At 41.4% G+C, this 22,609-nt stretch overlaps 1 protein-coding gene across 5 annotated transcripts in view; it reads left to right on the top strand.

Moving 5' to 3' along the window:
* CNKSR2 (connector enhancer of kinase suppressor of Ras 2) overlaps positions 1–22,609 on the top strand; it is a 298,892-nt gene that overhangs the window by 226,580 nt on the left and 49,703 nt on the right. The window contains exon 23 of one of the 5 annotated variants that reach the window (XM_082220569.1): positions 15,369–15,388. The exons of 2 other annotated variants lie outside the window; for them this stretch is intronic. In XM_082220569.1, the coding sequence (XP_082076695.1) occupies positions 15,369–15,388 (20 nt within the window). Of the gene's footprint in view, positions 1–9,546; positions 9,990–11,055; positions 13,753–15,368; positions 15,389–22,609 lie in introns of those variants that run through there. 2 more of the 5 variants (XM_082220571.1, XM_082220570.1) reach the window with 2 other exon arrangements.

Raw genomic sequence — 22,609 nt, 5'->3', positions numbered from 1 at the left:
TACTTCTCATTTTGTGAATACCTTATGGTAGAGGGTTGAGGAGCATTTTTCAGCCAGAGGGTTACATTCCCATGTCCTGAAGTGAAAAGGAAAAAGTGCAATGATGAAGACAAATGTAGGAGGACCAATGAATGTGATTCTCTCATATCTAAGAGGTTTCTACACACACCTGACTCCACCCTTGCAATGAACATACCATATCACAGTACAAGGAGTGATCTAGGGAGAAAGCCAAGGGCCACACAGGAGGACTGCATTCAGCCTCCATGCCTGCTGTAGTATGTCCTATATTCTCTGCTATCTATATTAGCCATATGCTGCAGTATGACGAAAAGCCAACAAGGACTTGAATATGGTGGTAACTTTGCCACACTGCAGCTCTCTGTTCCCAGTTGGGATTGCTTTGACCATCACCTTTCAGCAACTTAAACATTTGTGGTGCCTCTTGTTGAAATGCAAAGTTTCCTTTTTAACTTAGAAACTCAATGAAAGCTTGACATCTGTTCCTAACTAATAATAATATTTTATTATATATTTATTAATATTAAACAACAGAGCAAAGCGTATGTGCTAGCTCGGGGGTCGGCAACCTGCGGCTCCAGAGCCGCATGCGGCTCTTTAAAGCCTTTGCTGCGGCTCCGGGGCGGTGGCGAGGGGAGGAGGCGAGGGGCGGAGGTGACCAGCCTGCCGCCCGGCGGGCGGGGCGCCGTAAAGAAGAGCACCCCCCTCGCCAGGCAGACACCCGCAGCGTGGGGATAGCAGCCTGCCGCCCGGCGGGCGGTGCGCCCTAAAGCAGAGCGCCCCCCTCGCCAGGCAGACATCCGCAGCATGGGGAGCCTTGCCGGAGGTCCCGGCAAGGCTCCCCACGCTGCGGATAGCAGCCTGCCGCCCCACAGGCATCGGCCAGCCCCACAAGCTCGGGGGACAGCAGGGAGGCGAAGCGCCGCCATCCCGCTGTTCCTCGACCTGGTTCGGTTTCCCCAACCTGCTTTTGGGGGGGAAATAAAGGGAAATTTTTTTCCCTTTATTTCCCCCCAAAAAAACTAGGTGCGTCCTATGGGACGGAGCGTCCTATGGGGCGAAAAATACGGTATTTTTATAATGACGAATGCCTCATTATTAATTATTATTTACATCAGGCACTGATTATGATTTATGGTACACTGGGGCCCTGATTAATTTTCTATGGCATTTTGGGGCATTGATTATTGGGCATAGCAAGTCGCGGTCGCGTGGAATTTGTGCTTTGTGACCGTTTGAAGTGGGGTTTTTTTCTTGGGAGGCTGGGCGGCACGAAGAGAGGGATTATTTTTATAATGATGAGGATGACATTGGGCCCTCATTATTAATTATTATTTACATCAGGCACTGATTATGATTTATGGTTCACTGGGGCCCTGGTTAATTTTCTTTGGCATTTTGTGGCATTGATTATGCAGTCGCGGTCGCGTGGAATTCCACGTGGAGTTAGTTGCCTGAAGCCCCTTTTTAGTTGCTTGAAGCCCCTTTTTAAACTTAAGCAGGTGAAAGTTTGGTGAATTGCTGCCAAGGAGTGTGGTGGAGTCTCCTTCTTTGGAGGTCTTTAAGCAGAGGCTTGACAACCATATGTCAGGAGTGCTTTGATGGTGTTTCCTGCTTGGCAGGGGGTTGGACTCGATGGCCCTTGTGGTCTCTTCCACATATGTATGTGAGCAGGTCTTCTCCAACATGAACTATATTAAAAACAAGCACCGATCACGCCTCACAGATGACAGCTTGCAAGCCTGTGTGAAAATGAAGGTGACGTCTTACAGCCCTGATGTGCAGACACTGAGCACTGAGGTTCAGGAGCAAAAGTCCCATTAACCTGGTTACCTGGTTGTAAATTAAATATTTTAATTAGCTATTAATTTGTCCTTTTTTCTTGAGATTGACAGCTGACTGCACGATCCTGTATATATAGCATTAAGGCCAGAAACAATATATGTAGTGTTATATTTGTTTTAAATGTTGCAATGTTTTTGCGGCTCCCAGTTGTTGTTGTTTTTTCGGAAACGGGTCCAAGTGGCTCTTTTTGTCTTAAAGGTTGCAGACCCCTGTGCTAGCTCAATGCAGGTCCATAGGAAGGTATGCATTTACTATAAGAGTCTATAAATCTTACGGACAGTGCTTGCTGTATGTGTACTATATGTCATATGCCATATTTCAGCACACTCCTTTATGAACTGAAAGTGTACCTATGCCACTTTGAAACTCTTGCTACTTTTGTAGCACCATCACATGCATGTCTATTCAGAAGCAGCTCCCACTGTGTTAATGGCTCCTCCATTAAATGTGAATAGGATTGTAGCCTTAGCAGTAAGAGAAAGAATTACCCACCCTCAGAGGAGACCATCCCTCCTTGATTCTGCACAAGTTCCTGAATCTGGGCATACGAATTATGCATAGATGCAGTGAACTGTCTCTTCACTAAGTGGGTATTTTGAGTTCAGGGGGAACTTGAATTGATTTAATTCGGTTCTCACAGCACCCTGAAGTTTCTTTGCACACAGTGTGGGAATTACTGACCTAATAAAATGAAAAGCAGCATGTTTACCCTAAGTTGCTGTTGAATTCAGAATTAGGTTTATGAAAACATTGTATCTTCAGAGGTGATCAGCCTGCAGTATCTTCACTACTAATTTAGGGCTTCTGCTCAACGTCTCCTTCCTTAGTCTGTCAAAAACATTATTTAATGAGTACACTCTGCCAGGGTATGTCTCCATCAGTTTTTTCAGAGATGAATAGATTTCCTTTTTGAAAAGAGTGGCATTTTGCATTCAAAGCCAACATATTTTTGGTACTTTTAATAGCTAAGTTTGCTTACTTAATTCCCATTGGTACCACTCCACGCTGCCAGTGGAAATCAGGCAGCTTTGGGGGACCAATTTTAATTGAAACTATGGTGTAAACGAACAGGGTTAACCTCCTCCCTTTGTGCTGTGATCCTCAATACAATTAGGGGCTCTGCAGCTGCTATTAACATTTTAAAATGTTTCAGTCACACAATTAATGTCCTGTCTTAATGGCATTTCCTGTCTCTTATGCCCATTGTGTTTGTAGAGTATAACCTGGTAGACTACACCTCACAACTCACCATTGTTATAACACAGCCTCCCCCTGGGCCTGTTTTTGGCCCAGTCTAAGTACTCATAAACAATAATGTTTCTCCTTTCCTCTTTGAAATGTTGGAGGGTATGAAAATGATGAACTGCTTTCACCAATTTTTCATGGAGCTATAGGACTATTTTAGTATGTAGCTCACAGAAACATGGAATATATTTTGATGAGCTTCTGAACAGCTCCCAGCTGTCCTAGGAAAGCTGTCACAAAACCAAATCTTACATTTTTGACAGCAGTAACAGTGAAGTAGTGAAGCAAGAGGAGCTATTTTTAAATCATCAATATCAAGTGTTAAAGTTAATGCCATAAGGATTAGTGAATCAATAAGCTTTTAAAATTAAGATACAGACAAGGTTAGAGACATTTAAATCTTTGCTGGCAAGCATGATGCTTACAAGGTGCACAGGTTATATGTATTCTATAACAGCAAATTATAATTGGAGCTGGTATATGTCCTGGCTTTGTATGATTAAAACTAGGGATATACTTGTGAGAGGCAAGCATTACTTTTTGTAGGTTTAATGTAAGCAAGCAAGAATACTGACAGCTTGAGATATCCACCCATCTGTGCGATATAGCATGTAGGTAGGAAACATTTTGCAGGAGAAGAGGCACAATTTAAATAAGGTGGAGAGAAATAACATTGGACTAGAGCATGGCTGTGGAGACATTCTGTGATAGTTATCCCCGAGGGGATATTACCCGTGCATAGTATCAAAAGGATGCAAAAGGGTCTTATTCAGGTGGCCAAAGTAGGGCTACCAGAACACGGCTTAGTCTTTGAAGAAACATACCAGATAAAACAGCAAGTAGCAAAGGCCATATAAAAGTTATTGACAGATAAACCAGTCACTGCTGCAAGCATAGGGAAATAGAATTAAGGTCTTAACCTGCCAGCTAAAATGTAGTACAGGTGAACTTCTCTAGGGAGCAGATTCTGCTATAGAAAAGCCTCTTTCCTTGGTTGTTACCTGCCTCACTCACACTTCTGAAATAGTTTAAGAACTTCCATGAATCGTGATCTGTTAAATTTACCATGATTACTTGGGGGCAGGAAATGAATCGGGTAAAAACAAAGCAATCCCACCCCCCTACCCTGAGTTTTGTGCAAGCAAACAGTGCTTCATGGTTATCATCTTTGTCATCAAAGAAATATATTCTTGCAATTCATATTCAGTTGTGATTCAAAATTTGGCACATAATAGATTCAGCACGTAGTGTTGACATCTGTCCATCGCATCAAAGCTATTTTCTCTAAAGTGACCTAGGTGCAAGAAATGAAGTTCGGGAAGGTAGATATTTTGTAGTTGTTTTTTTGGTCACACCAATACTCACGTTTGAGCATTTTCATCCCTTAATGTTATTATGAAAAGCATCCCTTGTTTCCTATCTGTGTTGCTGTGGCAACTTGTGATTAGGTAGCAGCAGTTGATGGGTTTCAGGCTTTATCATTGCCGAATTCAGAGGCAACACTTCACCCTGCCAGTTTCTGCAGTGAGCTATGAAATATTCTCCTTCCTGTCCTTCCCACAGACTTTCTCATCACCAAGGCGACGGGTATCTACCCACACAATTGGGATCTGAGATCAGCAGCTTAAAGTGGGATTGTTCAGATTCTGGCACGCACACTCTGAATTCTGAATTATTTGCTGTGGTAGCACTGTGCTGTCTAAATGCTCTTCCTTTTTTATTTTAAAACAATCAGGTTAGTGGTGTAGGGATTAGCGTGCTGGACTGGGACCTGGGAGACCACAGTTCAAATCCACACTCATTTGTGAAGCTCACCAGGTGACCTTGGGCCAGTCACACTTCTCAGCCTAACTTAGCTCACAGGGTTTCTGTGAGGATAAAATGGGGAGGTGGGTATGTAGGCCACTTTCAGCTCCCTGGAGAATGAATGGGATATAGAGTAATAATAAATAAAATAATAATATCTTATATTTAGATTTAACAGATACTTATATTGATGTAGCATATGGGAGGCATTGTCTAATCAGTCCCAAACCTTAGGAGTTGAATAGCTGTCTGCATGGTGTATTTTAAAAGGCCTTCGGGCAGGATTAGGAAACTTCTGATGCCAAACATGTTTTCAAGGAGCTAGTCTTTTGATTTAAGATTAACTATATAGAGTTTGTACAGACTTCCTTTTGCATCGTGCTTCAAAGCTCTGTGTCTTGAGTGTTTTTTGTTTGTCCCAGGAAAAACCTTCATTTTACCTCTGAATCACAGTACGTGATCCATCCACTGAAAACCCAATTGCTTTTTGCTCCAATTCAGCGTTGAAACACTGTTGTACCAGGGAAAGTGCCAGAAAACACACACACACACACACTTAGATACGGAACTTTAACGCCCAAAGGATGTCTGGATGAGCTTCTCTCATGCACCGGTCAAATAGAGAGGGCTCTGGTTCTTGCCTATACTGGGCACCTAGCTTGCAGAAAGCACCAAATAGGCAGTTAATTAGAGAGAAGGTATCAGAGGAAGGAAAGTGGCACTTGAAATGGGGAAAATGGACCGCAGAAGGTGCAAAATGATTGTTGTTAAGTGCCTACAAAGTTGCTAAGCCATGTGCAGAATTTTCATAACATCAATCATCATAGACTTCCCCCACAGTTTAAGATTGTACATGACATGGAAGAGGCAAATGGAGGCAGATCAAGCAGAGAAAGCTTGAGAGAAAGAACAAGGTTTTAGAAGGTTCAGGAGCCTCAGAATTACAATTATGAGAAGAATTGTGTTTATAGAATAAAGCACAAAAGGTTATTTTTTGCTGCAATGAACAGATTTACAAAAATAAGAATACAGTGGGTTCCCTAGTTTGTTTGTTTTGCTTTTCTGTTCCTTTGTTTATTTACTTGGTTATGCAACTAGAAGAGTTTCACATTAAAAAATAACAAACCCATTCATGTTCACATATGGAAAGACTGAAACGATAGCAAAGCTGTTGGTTGTTTCTATCTTTAAGCAAAGCTGTAATGCACTAGAGATCTCATAGCATTTGCATCACTTGACTTCTGTAATAAGAGCCAGCGTCCTAATGAAATCCCTGTATAGTTCTGATTTTCTCTAATTACACTGGTGAGTGCAGCATATTATGTGTTTAGTGCCCAGATGCTTTCCTAATAGGCTGAAATCAGAGTTTTCTTTCCAGTTTACACAGCAATAAAAGGACTGAAATCAGTGGCTTGTAGAATATTTAATATAGTCATGCTTATGTAAGAACACTAGCACAAATGTAATTCTCATCAAAATCTGAAAGCAGTAACATTTTATCTGTTTGAAATTCTGTTGAATGGGTTCTGAATTTACTGATGCAAATAGAATGAACAAATATGAAAACATCATTTTAACTGTCAGTTGTTGGCATTTGTCTGTCTCTGGGGGTGAAGTCAAACTGCTGCGTTAGCAGCACCAAAGTGACTTCCCTGGTCCATACCGAAGTGACCTACTGTGACTCAGTGGAGGCTGCTGCTTTCACTGTGTGTGCCTGAGACTGCCCTTGTTTCTTGTCTTGGCCCTCTTTCCTGGCTGTTAGGCAAAAGAGTCTTCCTTGCAGTTGGTAGATCTTGAACCTGTGTCCCAGGAGTATTGCATATGTTCTGTGTAGCCCCCTATGCAGGTGCTGTGTTTTCTCCTTCCTCCCCTCTGTGTGTTGTGTTCCTAAAGCAGTGTTGTGTTCCTAAAGCAGTGTTTGTTACAGGTAAAAAGGGATTTGTACTACTCACCTTTCAAAGTCTGCTGGCCCTACCAGGGAATGTCTCACTAGGGCTCATTGCTCTCCTTATCCTTTTCCCTCATATATATATATTGACTGCCTCATACCAATACCACCTGTATAGCTTGAGATACCTGGTCCATCACAGTCGAAGAAACTGTATCAGCACATATGAGAAGTCATTGTTACTGTACTAGGCTTTCAACCATTGACCCTGAGTCCTGCATCTCCACTCTCACATAGTCCTGCATCTCCACTCTCACTCTCATTTGAGGCCTTCTGAAGCTAGATCAAACCAGGGTTTGAAATACCGAGGCAAAAATTTATTATGGGAACTGGTCCACATAAGTTGACGCTATAATAAATTTGTTAGTCTTTCATGTGACACAAGATTCGTCATTGTTTCTGTCAGCATCTGACAGTATTTACCTTGCTTAACCTTTGCTGTAATCAAGACCAGCAATCCTAGCATCATTCTTCAAATACTTTGCTTTCGTCATCTGACAAGGAACCAGTTGTTGCTCTAATAATTCTCTGCTGTGTTTGGCCCCTGAACAAAATAAACTTCAGAGAAGATGCATTGAATTGGTTCTAACAGGCGCTTATTTGACATACCCTGTTTCTGATTCTTGGAGTTTTTGAATAGCAAAAACATTAAGGGCCTGTCCACATTTCCAATTGTCCTGCACTTATTAGAATTTGCATAGGATCGATAGTACTGATCTGAAAGCTTTCCATTTATACCCCGACACTTTATCGGAAGAAATGCAAAACCCCTTAAAACCTGAATAGAAATTTGTTCCCCTTCTGATCTGATCCTTTTTTTAGCTCCTGAACAGAAAAATGTGCACTTTCCCTTGCGGTGCATTGTGTGGGTGGTCCTCTTTCACCTCCAGCCCTTCTGTGCACCTCTGGTTCTCTGCCCCATGCTTTTTAAAAATGTGTCTGCCTTTTGTGCTCATCACATTGCAATCGATTATATGTGTTTGCAAGTGAGCATGAAAGCAGCTTCCCTTTCCAGTGCCAATAGCGGGCGGACTGTTTGGGGCAATGCGGAGCCTGCAGGCCCCATGGTGAGTGCCGCCCACCATTTTGTCACCCCCCTCAGTGGTGACACCGGAAGCAGACCGCCCCCCCCTTCCTCCGCCCCTGATGTGTGGCTCTGCTATGATGCAGGGACAGAGAAAAGGGTGGGGACAAGGAGAAAAGTGGAACAGTGAAATGGACATGTTTCAAGGAATTCACAGTTAAAAAGATCAGTGTGAAATGCATCAGTGGGGACCTAAAACCCCAGACTAAACTTGAGGTGAGACAAATCTGCAACGGATAAAACACAAACTTTTGTGAAGTGTGGATGGGCCCTAAGGCAGGGAAATTGTTGCAATACAAATTTCTGAAGGGTAGCCATGTTTTTATGGTAGACTAATGCACTGTGACACAAGCTTTTGTGAGGTAGACCCACTTTGCCACGGGCATGGTCACTTAATTGAGTACTTACAGTATGTGTATGTGTATACACACACACACACACACACACACAGAGAGAGAGAGAGAGAGAGAGAGAGAGAGAGGCAGGCAGGCAGGCAGGCAGGCAGGCAGATAGAAAAACAGTGAGACAGACAGAGAGAGAGTTCAGAAGTAAGGGAGCCAAATGTTATTTCCAAATTATTGGAAAAAAGAGTGGCAGGCAATGCAAGAGATGATAGCAGCAGGTGTATCAGCACCATGCAGAGTACATATGAACACAGAATCTAGTCAGTCTTTTTCAGTTTAATTACCTGCTTCTCTGATTAGTGCCAGGGTGATGATTGGCATAGCCAGATCAACAGGATAATCAGTTTCTTTGGTGAGCTAGGACATATATAACTTCCACTATGTGAAATGTGCTAGTGAATTCTAATCCAGCAGCTTCATGTTGAAATTTTTAACCTTTTTTCCTGGGAGTTTGGTGACTTTGTCTGTTACAGAATGTCCTGGAAAACTGAAATGCTTCCTATTAGTTCTCAAGTGTACCAAATCTGCACCTGTATAGGAATAGTTTTTTATCTATTTTTTATTTTTATCACTTGTTGTTTGCGACCCTGCACATAAATTTATGTCTGATTTTGTATGCCTTTATTCTCTTGCATAAAGCATGATGCTTTGGCTTGTGTGAATGGTGAAAGAGAATTATTGGCAGAGGACAGCATACATCAGGTTAGAAGATGTGCCGGTGAATAACCTCTTGGCGGAATGGCTGAAATTGTCAGGGCTCTAGATGGTGTTGCTAGAGTAGCAAGGGGACCAAAGTTGGCACCAGGGTTTGCTTAAAAGTTTTTCCCCTGATGGTTCATTGCTGTAGCTGCTTCAGATTGATGGGGCTGTGTGAAAGGACAGGCCTACACTGACCCTAGTGAGAGGAAAGGGCCATCTCCCAGGATAGATTGCAGATCTTTGATAACATATTGGAAAAGGTTTTTTTTGGAACCTGAAGGTGACAGAATTAACCAATATAAAATTGGCACCCTAAGCACTCTTATATTTTGCAAAAAGAATGGAATGCCTGGAATCCTTTTCTCTATTGAAGGCTTTTCTTTGATACCTATATTTAATATAAATCAGGAAATTTGAAATGAGATGGAAGTACACTGGGCTCTTAATATAATAGCAAAGTTGTTTTGAGGCTTTAGAGTTCATTTGTTTTACAGATAACGCTGAGAAATGCAGATGATTTGCCAAGCATATAAGAACTGTGATCTGCTTCACATGACACAGTAAGCCAAACTATGGCTTTCCAGGATTGCACAAATGTGCAAACTCCCAGAGTGAAGACTCACAGCCACTTTGCTCCTCTGCAGCTTTTATCGTTAATGAGAAGCAAACTTAAATCACAAGCTAAGTCAAACCTTTCCCACTGGTTTCACAAGAGGTACATGATAATAATTTTGTACAGTTAGGAATCGTGTGAATATAGTGAATAGAGAGACATAGGGTTGGATCTGGGCTTAGGCTGAATTTCTCTAACCTGATTTACTTAGGAGTAAGTAAAAGCTCTAGATTCTGTTTAGACTTAACCAAAAGGTGCTTGCTTTTATTTTTTTATTTTATTGAATTTATATACTGCCCTATGCCTGGAGTTCTCAGGGCGGTTCACAGAACTAAATCAGAATAAAAAACCACAAAATATATAATCAAAATAAAAGCAACAACCCAATAACCCCCCCCCTTTATGGCTCAACAGCCATGGTCTGTCCATCGTAATTGGCATTTTAACTTATTAATTAATCAAAATTAAAAGGGGGAAATCAGATTATTGTAACCACAATCTACAGTGACCTAATTTTTTGTTAATTAGATACAAACCCTACCTTATCAGGGAGGGCAGCTTGTGGGTAGGCTCTATGTATATATGAGCTCCCATATCTGTTGATTAAATTACAGTCATATGCATGTGAATGGATAGATAGATGCATCTTATATACGTATATGAATGTATGTGTGTTTCTAGGATGTACTTAGTGTTCCTTTAAATTTTTACATAAGCGTGCCAACTCAAGCAGGCATAGGACTCATCAAGTATGAAGATTTTTTAAACATTCATGTTGATTTTAATTAGAACAATCATACAGTCATACTGGATATACTGCTGAAGGTGTAAACATAAACAAGACTTCGATTTTCAGTATCATTTTTTTATTACAGAAATTAATAGGTGGGTGTGTTTTTTTAAAACAAAAACACAAACATGTTGAGAAGGTTAGGTTTTTCAGTCTAAATTAATGTTTCCCATTTTCTTAGTACGTAATTTTTGTAATGCATATTAAATAGGAAAATCCTAGTTGATAATTAGATTAAAACTAAATATATGTTGCTTATCATTTTTGTTTAGTTTGATTTTATAATTACTGTCACCATTTTAATTTAAATTGAAAAATCTAGAACTGCATCCTACTAATTTTCTTTCTTTCATCAGAGACCGAGACTTCTAAAGTCTGATACCAGAATAAGTACTATGGGGTTTTTTTTCTTGCGCATGTATGCATGCAAATAAAAAAAGAGCACTGTTGAGCTAACGTCATATGAAAATCTTGCCATATATGCTTTCTCTCTTTATCAAGATTGCATGATTGTATTACTAATGCAATTCTAATATGATATAGTAATAACAGCCCATCACAGTTCTTTCACCATATTGTATCACTGCTTTATCATATTAGGCTAAAGCACTGCGAGAGTTGATAGAACCTCCCCATGCCAACTCGGATCCACTTCTCTTGGCACTGAACCGATTGGACTCAGAGATTGATAAACTATTGGTTAGAGAATTTAGATCGGAGAGAATTGGCACGACGGAGACTCATCTTCAGCCTCTTGCAAGCAACCTCTAATGTCCTGCATTCTGAAAGCCAATCAATTCTTCTTGAATAACTGATGTTTTTAAGAAAGAACTGACTTTAAAACATAGACAACCAAATGCCTGGGTAAGGGGCCTCCAGGAAAGTCTTACAAAGGGCAAACCTGTTGCCAGATCTATTGCTTTTATTTTGAAGAATGCATCCTTTCTACAGAGGGATTAGGCACAATATCAGACCCAGGCTACATGGAATACAGTTGCAGAAAATACTGCTCACCAACTTGGGAGAAACAGAAGGGGGAAAGGGTGATGGCAGGGGAAGGGCTATGATGATACTCAGGTGTGTTCTGCAGTCTTCAAGGAAGGAAAGAGGGATCAGCTGTGGTAACTATAAAATCATATTTTGAAAATATTTTGAAAACTTCAGTTACTTCCATTCATCCAAAGTGGCAAAAGCTAATACCATTCTTAGTGTATTTCACAGTAGTGAAGGAAGATAACTTGCTGTATAATACTCATTCAATGTATTCTGTCAAGTCCAAGTGTGCACAGACTGTTGCAAGACCTAAAGCCGAATTCTAACTGTGTTTACTTAGGAGCAAATCCTATTAATTTCAGTGGGATTTAGGCTCAAACTACACATGATGGTAGCAGAACCATTTATTTAAATCCACATTTCTACCAAAAATGTCCACAAAAGATGTGAACAGATTCCTTTTTTAAAGCAAAGATTGTATGCCTTTGGGGACTGGTGACCCTTTCCTTCATGTGCTGTATCTTCCTGCAGTTTGCCCCATTTTATTCTAAGCTGAGCTCCAATTCCAGAAGTGAGCTCAATGTGGAGAAGAAAAGGACTGGGGAGAGGCTTTAAGGTGGTTATTAGCAGTGTACATGTGGAAGGTTCAGTTGGCCTAAAAATCACAAACCCAACTCCACACTTAAAATGTGATTGAAGCAGACCTGGGTTTAAATACTGTCATGTGTAGCTTAATCCTTGTTTTCAAGTAAGTGTGCTTAGGATTGCAACAGAGTTTGTTAAGCGGTTTATAATGATTTATCTGATGGTGCACAAATACTGATTTTATGACAGTTAATATAATGCCTCACTTTGGTGTGTTTCAAACTGCAGATAGAAATCTTCACTTTCTCCTTACCTTCTAGGATTTAAATGTGAGTGATGTTGCCTTGCAGCATAGACATAAGGTATTCTCTGTAAATCCTTCAGGATTCCTAGGAGGCAATTTGGAGGGGCCAAGATTTTGATGGAATGTCTCCCTAAGTAGATTCAGATATTGTCTATCATTATGTTTTGGGTCTCCTATGGATCATTTTTGCCTGTATCTCTGTGATTGGATGTGGGTTTTCTTTCTATTTTTGGCTAAGGGTGTATTGTAATGTCAATGCTAAATTCTTGATATTTCATACTAATTATGGAGAGAGAATTTTAAGATGTATTTTGAAATGTTTTATTTCTGTCAGGTCCATGTATGGTATTGCATTATGTTAATACCAATAAAATATATAGAGTTATTTATATACAAATGCATATATTTCCCTTTTTATAAAGTTGTTGCAATTTTTCATAAGGAAATAATACACAGCAACTGCTTGACAGCAGTAAGAAAACTCTAGAAGCTTTAATATGCTTGAATAATAATAATAATAAACCTGTATTCTGTAGGCAGACCAGTAGAAAATGCATGTAATTTTTAAACAAGGTTATTTGACCTGGCATAGGTCTGTCAAGATTTGACTATAAATTCAGCTTCCACTATTTTTATGAGCACAGATCTAATGTTCTTGTTTTATCAAAATATGTTGATTATTAGCTGATGTTTAGAAAGTAAAACAATAATCTTTGGACACACTTCATTCAAATATAATCACTTTAGTCCTGCTGATTAAATAAGGGAGTTAAGTGCAGGCCTAAATCCCATTGAAATCAATGGCGTTTGAAGTGCTTAACTATGACTGGATTTAGCTGTTTATGGGCTGTTGTGTCGGTTGACTAAAGATACAATCTCCCTGCGTTTTTTAAATTAATCATATGTTCTAAGAAATTTACTGTAATTCACTGCTGTTTTGATGCTTGGCAAAAACAGCCTTCAGTTTTTTATAGAGGGTCTATTTTTTAGGGTTAATAAACTACTGCTTAGTGCATAAAGATTTGCAAGCCGGAAGATTTATTACTCAAGCCTAGCTGGATTGGCTTGAAACCTTTACAGTTTATCATTAAATTCTGTAATTAGACAGAAATGAAATGTTTTAGAAATGAATCAGGGAGCTAAAAGCTGAGATTAGAATTTAAAGTATCTTCCATTATCAGTTTTCAGTGATGGCTCATATGTAACACTTTGCCTAAGGCTGAAAGGAGCTGATATTCTGGCACCATTGTGCATTCAAATTTCAGCATGGACGTTTCTGTCCCAAATAGTGTATTGAATGACCATTTCCATTTTGCAGGGATATTCATGGCAGCAGTTAGCTGTCCAAGACATTAATTGCACATATCTTTGTAAAGCTTCTCTGTACTACTAAAAATAAAGTTTGTAAAATTCCAGTTTTTTTTTTCTTAATGCAAACAGGGTTTTTTTAACAAAGTAAAAAAGAGGTGAATTGCTTTCTACTTTCTTCCTTGGAGACAGATATTTCAGTGGTTCTGCTTTGCCGTTTTTTCTTAAGGCCTTTTCTTGTGATGAACCTGGACATTCACCGAGTGATTCAGAATGGGCATATTTCTTTATTGCTTTCTCATACCATTTCTGATGTTACAAACTCAAGTTATAAGTATGCTGAAGATTTTTTTTTGCAAGGGTTATACCTCACTATGAAAAGCAACAGGACGGGCTATACACACAATATATCCAGCATATCATTCAAGTTATTCCTGTGGAAATAACGCACTAAACTCATTGATGCAAAGCAGCATGCGGCACATTTGGTTTAATTGTAAAGCAATGAAGTTGGTTGGTTATCAGTAGCTATTGCCCTCAGTAAAAGTGTGCCCTACCTCTAAAAACAGATGCATAATTCAAAACTACATGGAAGAGCATCATGCTGCGTTGATTGCTTTCAGATGGGACATCTATCTGCCATAAAGTAAGAAACCTAACTACCATGGTGGTAGTCCTGGAAGCATAACTGGGCCTGTGTTGGCACTTGGAGGAGAACTGTGTGGTGCTTAGTAATTTAACCCCTCTATAGAGTTCGCGAAGATATTGCACTATTGGGCTATTCAGTGTAAAAGTACATAGATTAGGAGTGCACATTTGTTGGCCTCCTTACAGGATGCTTTCATGGTTAAATCTATGTACTGTAGTTGCCATGGTGATACAACTATTGCTGTGGATCACTTCTGATCCATGAACAGAAGGAGATTTTGTTCACAGAAAGAGAATTGCGCTCACGTTGAAAATGCCCGTTCTGTGAGCGCAAGCTTTCTGTTATTACAGAACAAAACGTTACGATCAAAACTGGTACATATATTACATTTGTGATATGAGTAAAGATTGTGTACTGAGCATATCTGTACTGTGTATTCATAGTTGAATACTTGTCCTAAAAACCTTGGCAGACAAGTGTTACTCAAACTTGACTTGTCTAATGTTACCAAGACCAGCCACCTCCACTATTTGTCATTTAACCTTTAGTACAGCCTCATATATGATAACCACATTTCACGCCACAGATATTTTGCTAAAAGAACAATAATTATGTGTCACTTGTTGTAGGCTTTTCCATAAGAACAGGATTATCCCCTTCAAAACTGATTTCCCATAAGGTGAAACAAAAAACGAAACAAAGCCCCAACCTATTAATTGCTTACCGTGGTTCTGATTCTATCAGAATTAAGTATCAGAGTAGTATTGTATTACCTGATCCCTGAAATAATGAAAACTAAAAACTAATCTGCCATCGAAATGTGGTAGTGATTTTTTAAAAATTACTTGAGTTCTTCTCCCTACGACTGTAATTGCTTTGTTCACCACCGAAAAATACATGAAATAAACAAGCTGATCTATTTGTTGTATAGTGCTTAAACCAAATGAGTTAGGGTAGATTTATTAATGTCTGCCATTGCACATACATTATTTTGAAGCATATTTGTTTTCTGCTAATTTTCTGTTGATTTTATTTTTATTATTTTTCTCTTTTCTTTGTACTTTCTGTCAATAGCTACCTCTTATGACCTTCAGGTAAGAAGCTTGCTTAGTTGTTTCTTTCCTTTGAAATGATGAAGGCTCAGTGTAGTGTCAATCAGACTGTGCCTCTCCATACTGAAAGCCTTTTATGATGCTTTAAAATGGTTGTTAACCGGGTCATACCTCAAACCCTTCAACCAATTGCACATGACATAATCTCAATTAAGGTAGCTTAAGGGACAGTTGTTCTGAAATGCAATAACTTACAATCTGATAAGCAAATATTATTCATTGCATCTTTCATCTTTTCTTCCTGAAACTGGAGAATATGGTATATTCTTTATTATTTTATTCAAAATTGTTCAAGAAACTAAAATTCAAGGCCCAAACTGTATTGTGAAAGTTCCAGTTTTAAGACATGTTGGGATGGAACAAGCCCATTGGACACTGATTTCCACTTAGCAATGATTCCAGCATCCTTGTAAGTGGGAAAAGAACTAAAGGTCAGGGGGTTGAGGACTGGTAATTTTTCTAGAGATGATTGATTATAATTGCAGTTCCTAAGACCCCAGTCACTGAAGGTAGAAAGGGGTAAAGTGAGACATAAGGATATGAGGGATAGTTGGGGAAAGAGAAAAGGAGTTTGGCAATGGCCATTTACCTGGTCCAAGGGTGGCCGGCTATTGCGATCCAACACAGCCGCTCAGATGCGCTTTGGAGCCTTGTCATTGCTTCCCGGCTGTTGGCCGCTCCCCCCAGCTGCCACGGAGCATCACAGATTCCCATCTAACCCGTTTTTTAATTCAGTCAATCTGCAGCTGCCTGGGGGATTGTTTGTCTTTGGGAGTGGACCTGGAGACCACAGATTTCACTCTGTTCTGTTCCCCAGGCATTAAAGCTGGCTGGCACTGCACTCTGAAGATGAGTTGGACAGAATTATCATGTATAAAGAACCCTGTGGTGGAGCAGAGGGAAGTGAGAAAGTATGACATGGCACAGGAAAAAATAAGTGAGCAACACGGGGTGCAGAGAATCCTGACAGTTTTGGAAAGACAGAAGAGGCAACTATGATGTGATAGACGACGTGTGCTATGGAGTGTAGAGAGATAGGAGGGAGTTTGTGCTGTGGTGTAAAAAAAAAAAAGATGGTTAACGTGAAGGGGACCTTGGGGATTCTGAGATTCTGAAAAGTAGAAGATATACAATATGAAGCACAGAGAAAGGGGGTCTTAACTGATAAGGAAAGGACTAAGTTAAAATTGTAGCATAAATGTGTTAAATTCCGTAACTCAGGAGTCAGCCCTCTTGAGTTAATAAAAATACATAAGCTACCTTCGGTTCTGACCCCTGACATTTGGCATTTGTGTTTAGTAATACTCCTCTTTAGCGCAATCAGCTGGGAATGTAGATTAACACATACCGTAAGTAACAGAACAAGTAAGGGACACGGGTGGCGCTGTGGGTTAAACCACAGAGCCTAGGACTTGCTGATCAGAAGGTCGGTGGTTCAAATCCCCGTGACGGAGTGAGCTCCTGTTGCTCGGTCCCTGTTCCTGCCAACCTAGCAATTCGAAAGCATGTCAAAGTGCAAGTAGATAAATAATGAGTTTGTAGGGCAGCAGTTGAAGAAGGAGCAAAAAGGGTTTTCTTGTGTGTGTGTGTTTCTTTCTGGCTGATTAGCTGTTTTCCCTGTGTAAAGGTCAGAGGGGGCAGGGTTTCTGTTGAGGCAGGGGATTAGCTGTGGGAGGAGCTTATCAGAGTTTGTAGGGCAGCAGTTGAAGAAGGAGCAAAAAGGGTTTTCTTGTGTATGTGTGTTTCTTTCTGGCTGATTAGCTGTTTTCCCTGTGTAAAGGTCAGAGGGGGCAGGGTTTCTGTTGAGGCAGGGGATTAGCTGTGGGAGGAGCTTATCAGAGTTTGTAGGGCAGCAGTTGAAGAAGGAGCAAAAAGGGTTTTCTTGTGTGTGTGTGTGTTTCTTTCTGGCTGATTAGCTGTTTTCCCTGTGTAAAGGTCAGAGGGGGCAGGGTTTCTGTTGAGGCAGGGGATTAGCTGTGGGAGGAGCTTATCAGAGTTTGTAGGGCAGCAGTTGAAGAAGGAGCAAAAAGGGTTTTCTTGTGTATGTGTGTTTCTTTCTGGCTGATTAGCTGTTTTCCCTGTGTAAAGGTCAGAGGGGGCAGGGTTTCTGTTGAGGCAGGGGATTAGCTGTGGGAGGAGCTTATCAGAGTTTGTAGGGCAGCAGTTGAAGAAGGAGCAAAAAGGGTTTTCTTGTGTATGTGTGTTTCTTTCTGGCTGATTAGCTGTTTTCCCTGTGTAAAGGTCAGAGGGGGCAGGGTTTCTGTTGAGGCAGGGGATTAGCTGTGGGAGGAGCTTATCAGAGCTAGCAGGGCAGTTATACCCATCTTTTAGATTTAGGGGAGCTAATCTCAAACGTTTGTTGGGGGAGACCTAGGTGTTTTTTTTGTGGGGGAAGTTATTTGTCCTGTCTTCAAGCTTTTTATGATGGAGGACCTCTGTAGCCACCCCCAACGACACGATCTCATGATGGAAGGGGAGGGAACAGCTGCAGTCACCTGCGATTCCTGCGCAATGTTTGCCATCTTGCCAAAGGTTGCAGGCAGCTTTACCTGCAGCAATTGCATGTTGATTGCCCTTTTAAAAGACAAAGTCCAGCAACTGGAGGAACGTGTAGCTACGCTCCAAAGAATTAGAGAGCTGGAGCTCTTCTTGGAAGCAACAGAGCACACCGTCCCCACCAAGGAGGAGACAGGGGACTCCCCTGAGAAGGAGGCTTGTTCACCAACACAGGAGCCAGATATATGGAGAAACGTGACTCAAAGAAGTAGGAGGCCCAGGGTTCACTCTGATTGTTTAGAAATACACAATCGCTTTGAGGTCCTCTCCCCTAGCATGGAAGACGAAGAGCAGACTCCATTTGAGGATCTCTCCCTCATTACAGTCGATCAGGTATATGAAGACGAGCAGCAAAGTCAGTCCTCAGGGAATGTGCAGGTGACCTTGGAACGGACAGCTCACGGAAGAACCCCGACCAAACCCAAGAGGAGGCGTGTAGTGGTGATAGGAGATTCCCTACTGCGGGGAACAGAAGCAGTGATCTGTGGGCCTGACAAGATGTCTCGGGAAGTGTGCTGTCTCCCCGGGGCTAAGATCCAAGATGTAACTGAACGACTGCAAGGAATCATAAAACCCACTGACGAATACCCCTTCCTCTTGGTTCATGTGGGAACCAATGACACTGCAAGCAATAGCCTCCAGAAGATCAAAAGAGACTACGAGGCTCTCGGCAGGAAATTGAAGCAACTAAATGCACAAATTGTCATCTCGTCTGTCCTCCCAGTTGAACGACGTGGCCCAGGGAGAGAGGGGAAAATAGTGGAAGTGAACAGCTGGCTTCGCAAATGGTGTAAACAGGAACGGTTTGGATTCTTAGATCACGGACTGCAGTTTCTTGAAGATGGACTTCTGGCAAGTGATGGGCTGCACCTCACAACGGTTGGGAGAAATGTTTTTGCCAAAAATCTCAGAAACCTCATCAGGAGGGCTTTAAACTGACTAATGTGGGGGAGGGAGACAGTGCTCCTGAAGGTAGGAGTCTATCAATTAATGAAGATGATCATCCAAATGTCATAGACCAAATGGAGCAAACAGCACGCGGACCTAGTGGTGGGAGGAAAAAATCCTTAAATAAGAGACACGGGGGAATGATTAATGGACTTCAATGTCTCTACACTAATGCGCAAAGCATGGGAAATAAACAAGATGAGCTTGAGCTCTTGGTACAGCAAACTAAATATGACATAATAGGCATCACTGAAACCTGGTGGGATAAGTCCCACGATTGGAATGTAATAATGGGGGGATACAAACTATTTCAGAGAAACAGACCAGACAAGAAAGGAGGAGGAGTGGCGTTATATGTCAGGGATGTGTATACCTGTGAAGAGATCCAAGATTTAGAACCTCAAAGCCAAAGTGAGAGCATTTGGGTCAAAATTAAGGGAGAGAAGAATAACAGAGACCTCATTGTGGGAGTTTACTATAGATCCCCAAGCCAAACGGAGGACATAGATGATGCCTTCCTGGAACAGATGGCCAAGCATGCAAAAGGAAGGGAGATAGTAGTAATGGGGGACTTCAATTACCCGGATATTTGTTGGACGTCAAACTCAGCCAAGAGCATAAGGTCAAACAGATTCCTCACTGGCCTTGCAGACAACTTCATTGTCCAGAAAGTGGGAGAAGCAACAAGAGGAACAGCCATTTTAGATCTGGTCCTAACCAATGTTGATGACCTGGTTAGTGGGGTAGATGTGGAAGGATCATTAGGCGCGAGTGATCATGCTCTTCTGAAGTTTACTATACAGCGGAAAGGAGCAGCCAAGCATACTAGGACTCAATTTCTTGACTTTAAGAAAGCCGACTTCATAAAACTTAGGGAAGTGCTGGGTGAGATCCCATGGACAGCAATACTAAAAGGAAAGGGAGTTCATGATGGCTGGGAGTTTGTTAAGAGGGAGATAGTAAAAGCACAACGACAGGCAATACCAATGAGACGGAAACGTGGAAGGTGCCTAAAGAAGCCAGGGTGGCTATCTAAAGAACTTTTAACTGAATTAAGATTAAAAAAGGATGTGTACAAAAAATGGAAAAGGGGGGAAACCACCAAAGAGGAATTCAAACAAATAGCCAGCACGTGTAGACACAAAGTCAGAAAAGCTAAAGCACAGAATGAACTCAGGCTTGCTAGAGAGGTTAAAAGCAACAAAAAAGGCTTTTATGGGTATGTTCGTAGCAAAAGGAAGAACAAAGAAACAGTGGGGTCACTCAGAGGAGAAGATGGTGAAATGCAAACAGGGGACACAGAAAGGGCTGAACTCCTCAATGCCTTCTTTGCCTCAGTCTTCTCCGATAAAGAAAACAATGCCCGACCTGAAGAATTTGGAGCAAATGATTCAGCAAAGGAAACACAGCCCAGAATAACTAAGGAGATAGTACAAGAATATTTGGCTAGTTTAGATGTATTCAAGTCTCCAGGGCCAGATGAACTGCATCCAAGAGTATTAAAAGAACTGGCAGATGTGATCTCAGAACCACTGGCAGTCATCTTTGAGAATTCCTGGAGAACAGGCGAAGTCCCGGCAGACTGGAGGAGGGCAAATGTTGTCCCTATTTTCAAAAAGGGGAAAAGAGAGGACCCAAATAATTACCGCCCAGTCAGTCTGACATCAATAGCAGGGAAGATTCTGGAGCAGATCATTAAGCAAACAGTCTGTGAGCACCTAGAAAGGAATGCTGTGATCACCAATAGTCAGCATGGATTTCTGAAAAATAAGTCATGTCAGACTAACCTGATCTCGTTTTTTGACAGAATTACAAGCCTGGTAGATGAAGGGAACGCAGTGGATGTAGCCTACCTTGATTTCAGCAAGGCATTTGACAAGGTGCCCCATGATATTCTTGTAAAGAAGCTGGTAAAATGCGGTCTTGACTATGCTACCACTCAGTGGATTTGTAACTGGCTGACTGACCGAACCCAAAGGGTGCTCATCAATGGTTCCTCTTCATCCTGGAGAAGAGTGACTAGTGGGGTGCCACAGGGTTCTGTCTTGGGCCCGGTCTTATTCAACATCTTTATCAACGACTTGGATGATGGACTCAAGGGCATCCTGATCAAATTTGCAGATGACACCAAACTGGGAGGGGTGGCTAACACCCCAGAGGACAGGATCACACTTCAAAACGACCTTGACAGATTAGAGAACTGGGCCAAAACAAACAAGATGAATTTTAACAGGGAGAAATGTAAAGTATTGCACTTGGGCAAAAAAAATGAGAGGCACAAATACAAGATGGGTGACACCTGGCTTGAGAGCAGTACATGTGAAAAGGATCTAGGAGTCTTGGTTGACCACAAACTTGACATGAGCCAACAGTGTGACGCGGCAGCTAAAAAAGCCAATGCAATTCTGGGCTGCATCAATAGGAGTATAGCATCTAGATCAAGGGAAGTAATAGTGCCACTGTATTCTGCTCTGGTCAGACCACACCTGGAGTACTGTGTCCAGTTCTGGGCACCACAATTCAAGAAGGACACTGACAAACTGGAACGTGTCCAGAGGAGGGCAACCAAAATGGTCAAAGGCCTGGAAATGATGCCTTATGAGGAACGGCTAAGGGAGCTGGGCATGTTTAGCCTGGAGAAGAGGAGGTTAAGGGGTGATATGATAGCCATGTTCAAATATATAAAAGGATGTCACATAGAGGAGGGAGAAAGGTTGTTTTCTGCTGCTCCAGAGAAGCGGACACGGAGCAATGGATCCAAACTACAAGAAAGAAGATTCCACCTAAACATTCGGAAGAACTTCCTGACAGTAAGAGCTGTTCGACAATGGAATTTGCTGCCAAGGAGTGTGGTGGAGTCTCCTACTTTGGAGGTCTTTAAGCAGAGGCTTGACAACCATATGTCAGGAGTGCTCTGATGGTGTTTCCTGCTTGGCAGGGGGTTGGACTCGATGGCCCTTGTGGTCTCTTCCAACTCTATGATTCTATGATTCTATGAAATAGGTACCATTCCGGCGGGAAGGTAAACAGCATTTCCATGCACTGCTCTGGTTCACCAGAAGTGGCTTAGTCCTGCTGGCCATGTGATCCAGAAGCTGTACACCGGCTCCCTCAACCAATAAAGTGAGATGAGTGCCGCAACCCCAGAGTTGGCCATGACTGGACCTAATGGTCAGGGGTCCCTTTACCTTTACATTTAACAGAATAAGTGGAATCATAGACTCTTAGAGTTGGAAGGGACTCAACCCCCCTGCAAAGCAGGAATCTTAGCTAAAGCATCCATGACGGATGGCCATCCAACTTCTGTTTAAAAACCTCCAAGGAAGGAGAGTCCACCACATCTTGTGGGAGTCTGTTGTACTGTTGAACAGCTCTTACTGTCAGAAAGTTTTTCTGAATGTTTAGTCGGAATCTCTTTTCTTGCAACTTAACTTATTTTATTTTCGTATTATGCCATCCTTGCTCTCATTTGCAATACAGCTTGGGGAAGGATTTTAAAAAACTGCTATGAAAGAGAGTTAGGGTTGTATCTCAGAGCATTTCCTATCTAAAACAAGTTATTTCTTTTTCTTTCTCAAGTTTACAATAATTTCTTATTTTCCACATGACAGATTTTACAAACGCTTAGTGCAAAATTCTGAAGACTTTGGCCAAAAGTTAAAACTTGCATTGCAGTTCCTGAGTTTAATTCTTGTCATG

This window comes from Podarcis vaucheri (assembly GCF_965113315.1).
Source record: "Podarcis vaucheri genome assembly, chromosome: 4".
In the NCBI taxonomy this organism is placed as follows: Eukaryota; Metazoa; Chordata; class Lepidosauria; order Squamata; family Lacertidae; genus Podarcis; species Podarcis vaucheri.
The sequence above is the reverse complement of the archived record's forward strand: the minus strand, read 5'-3'. Positions and strand labels throughout refer to the sequence as shown.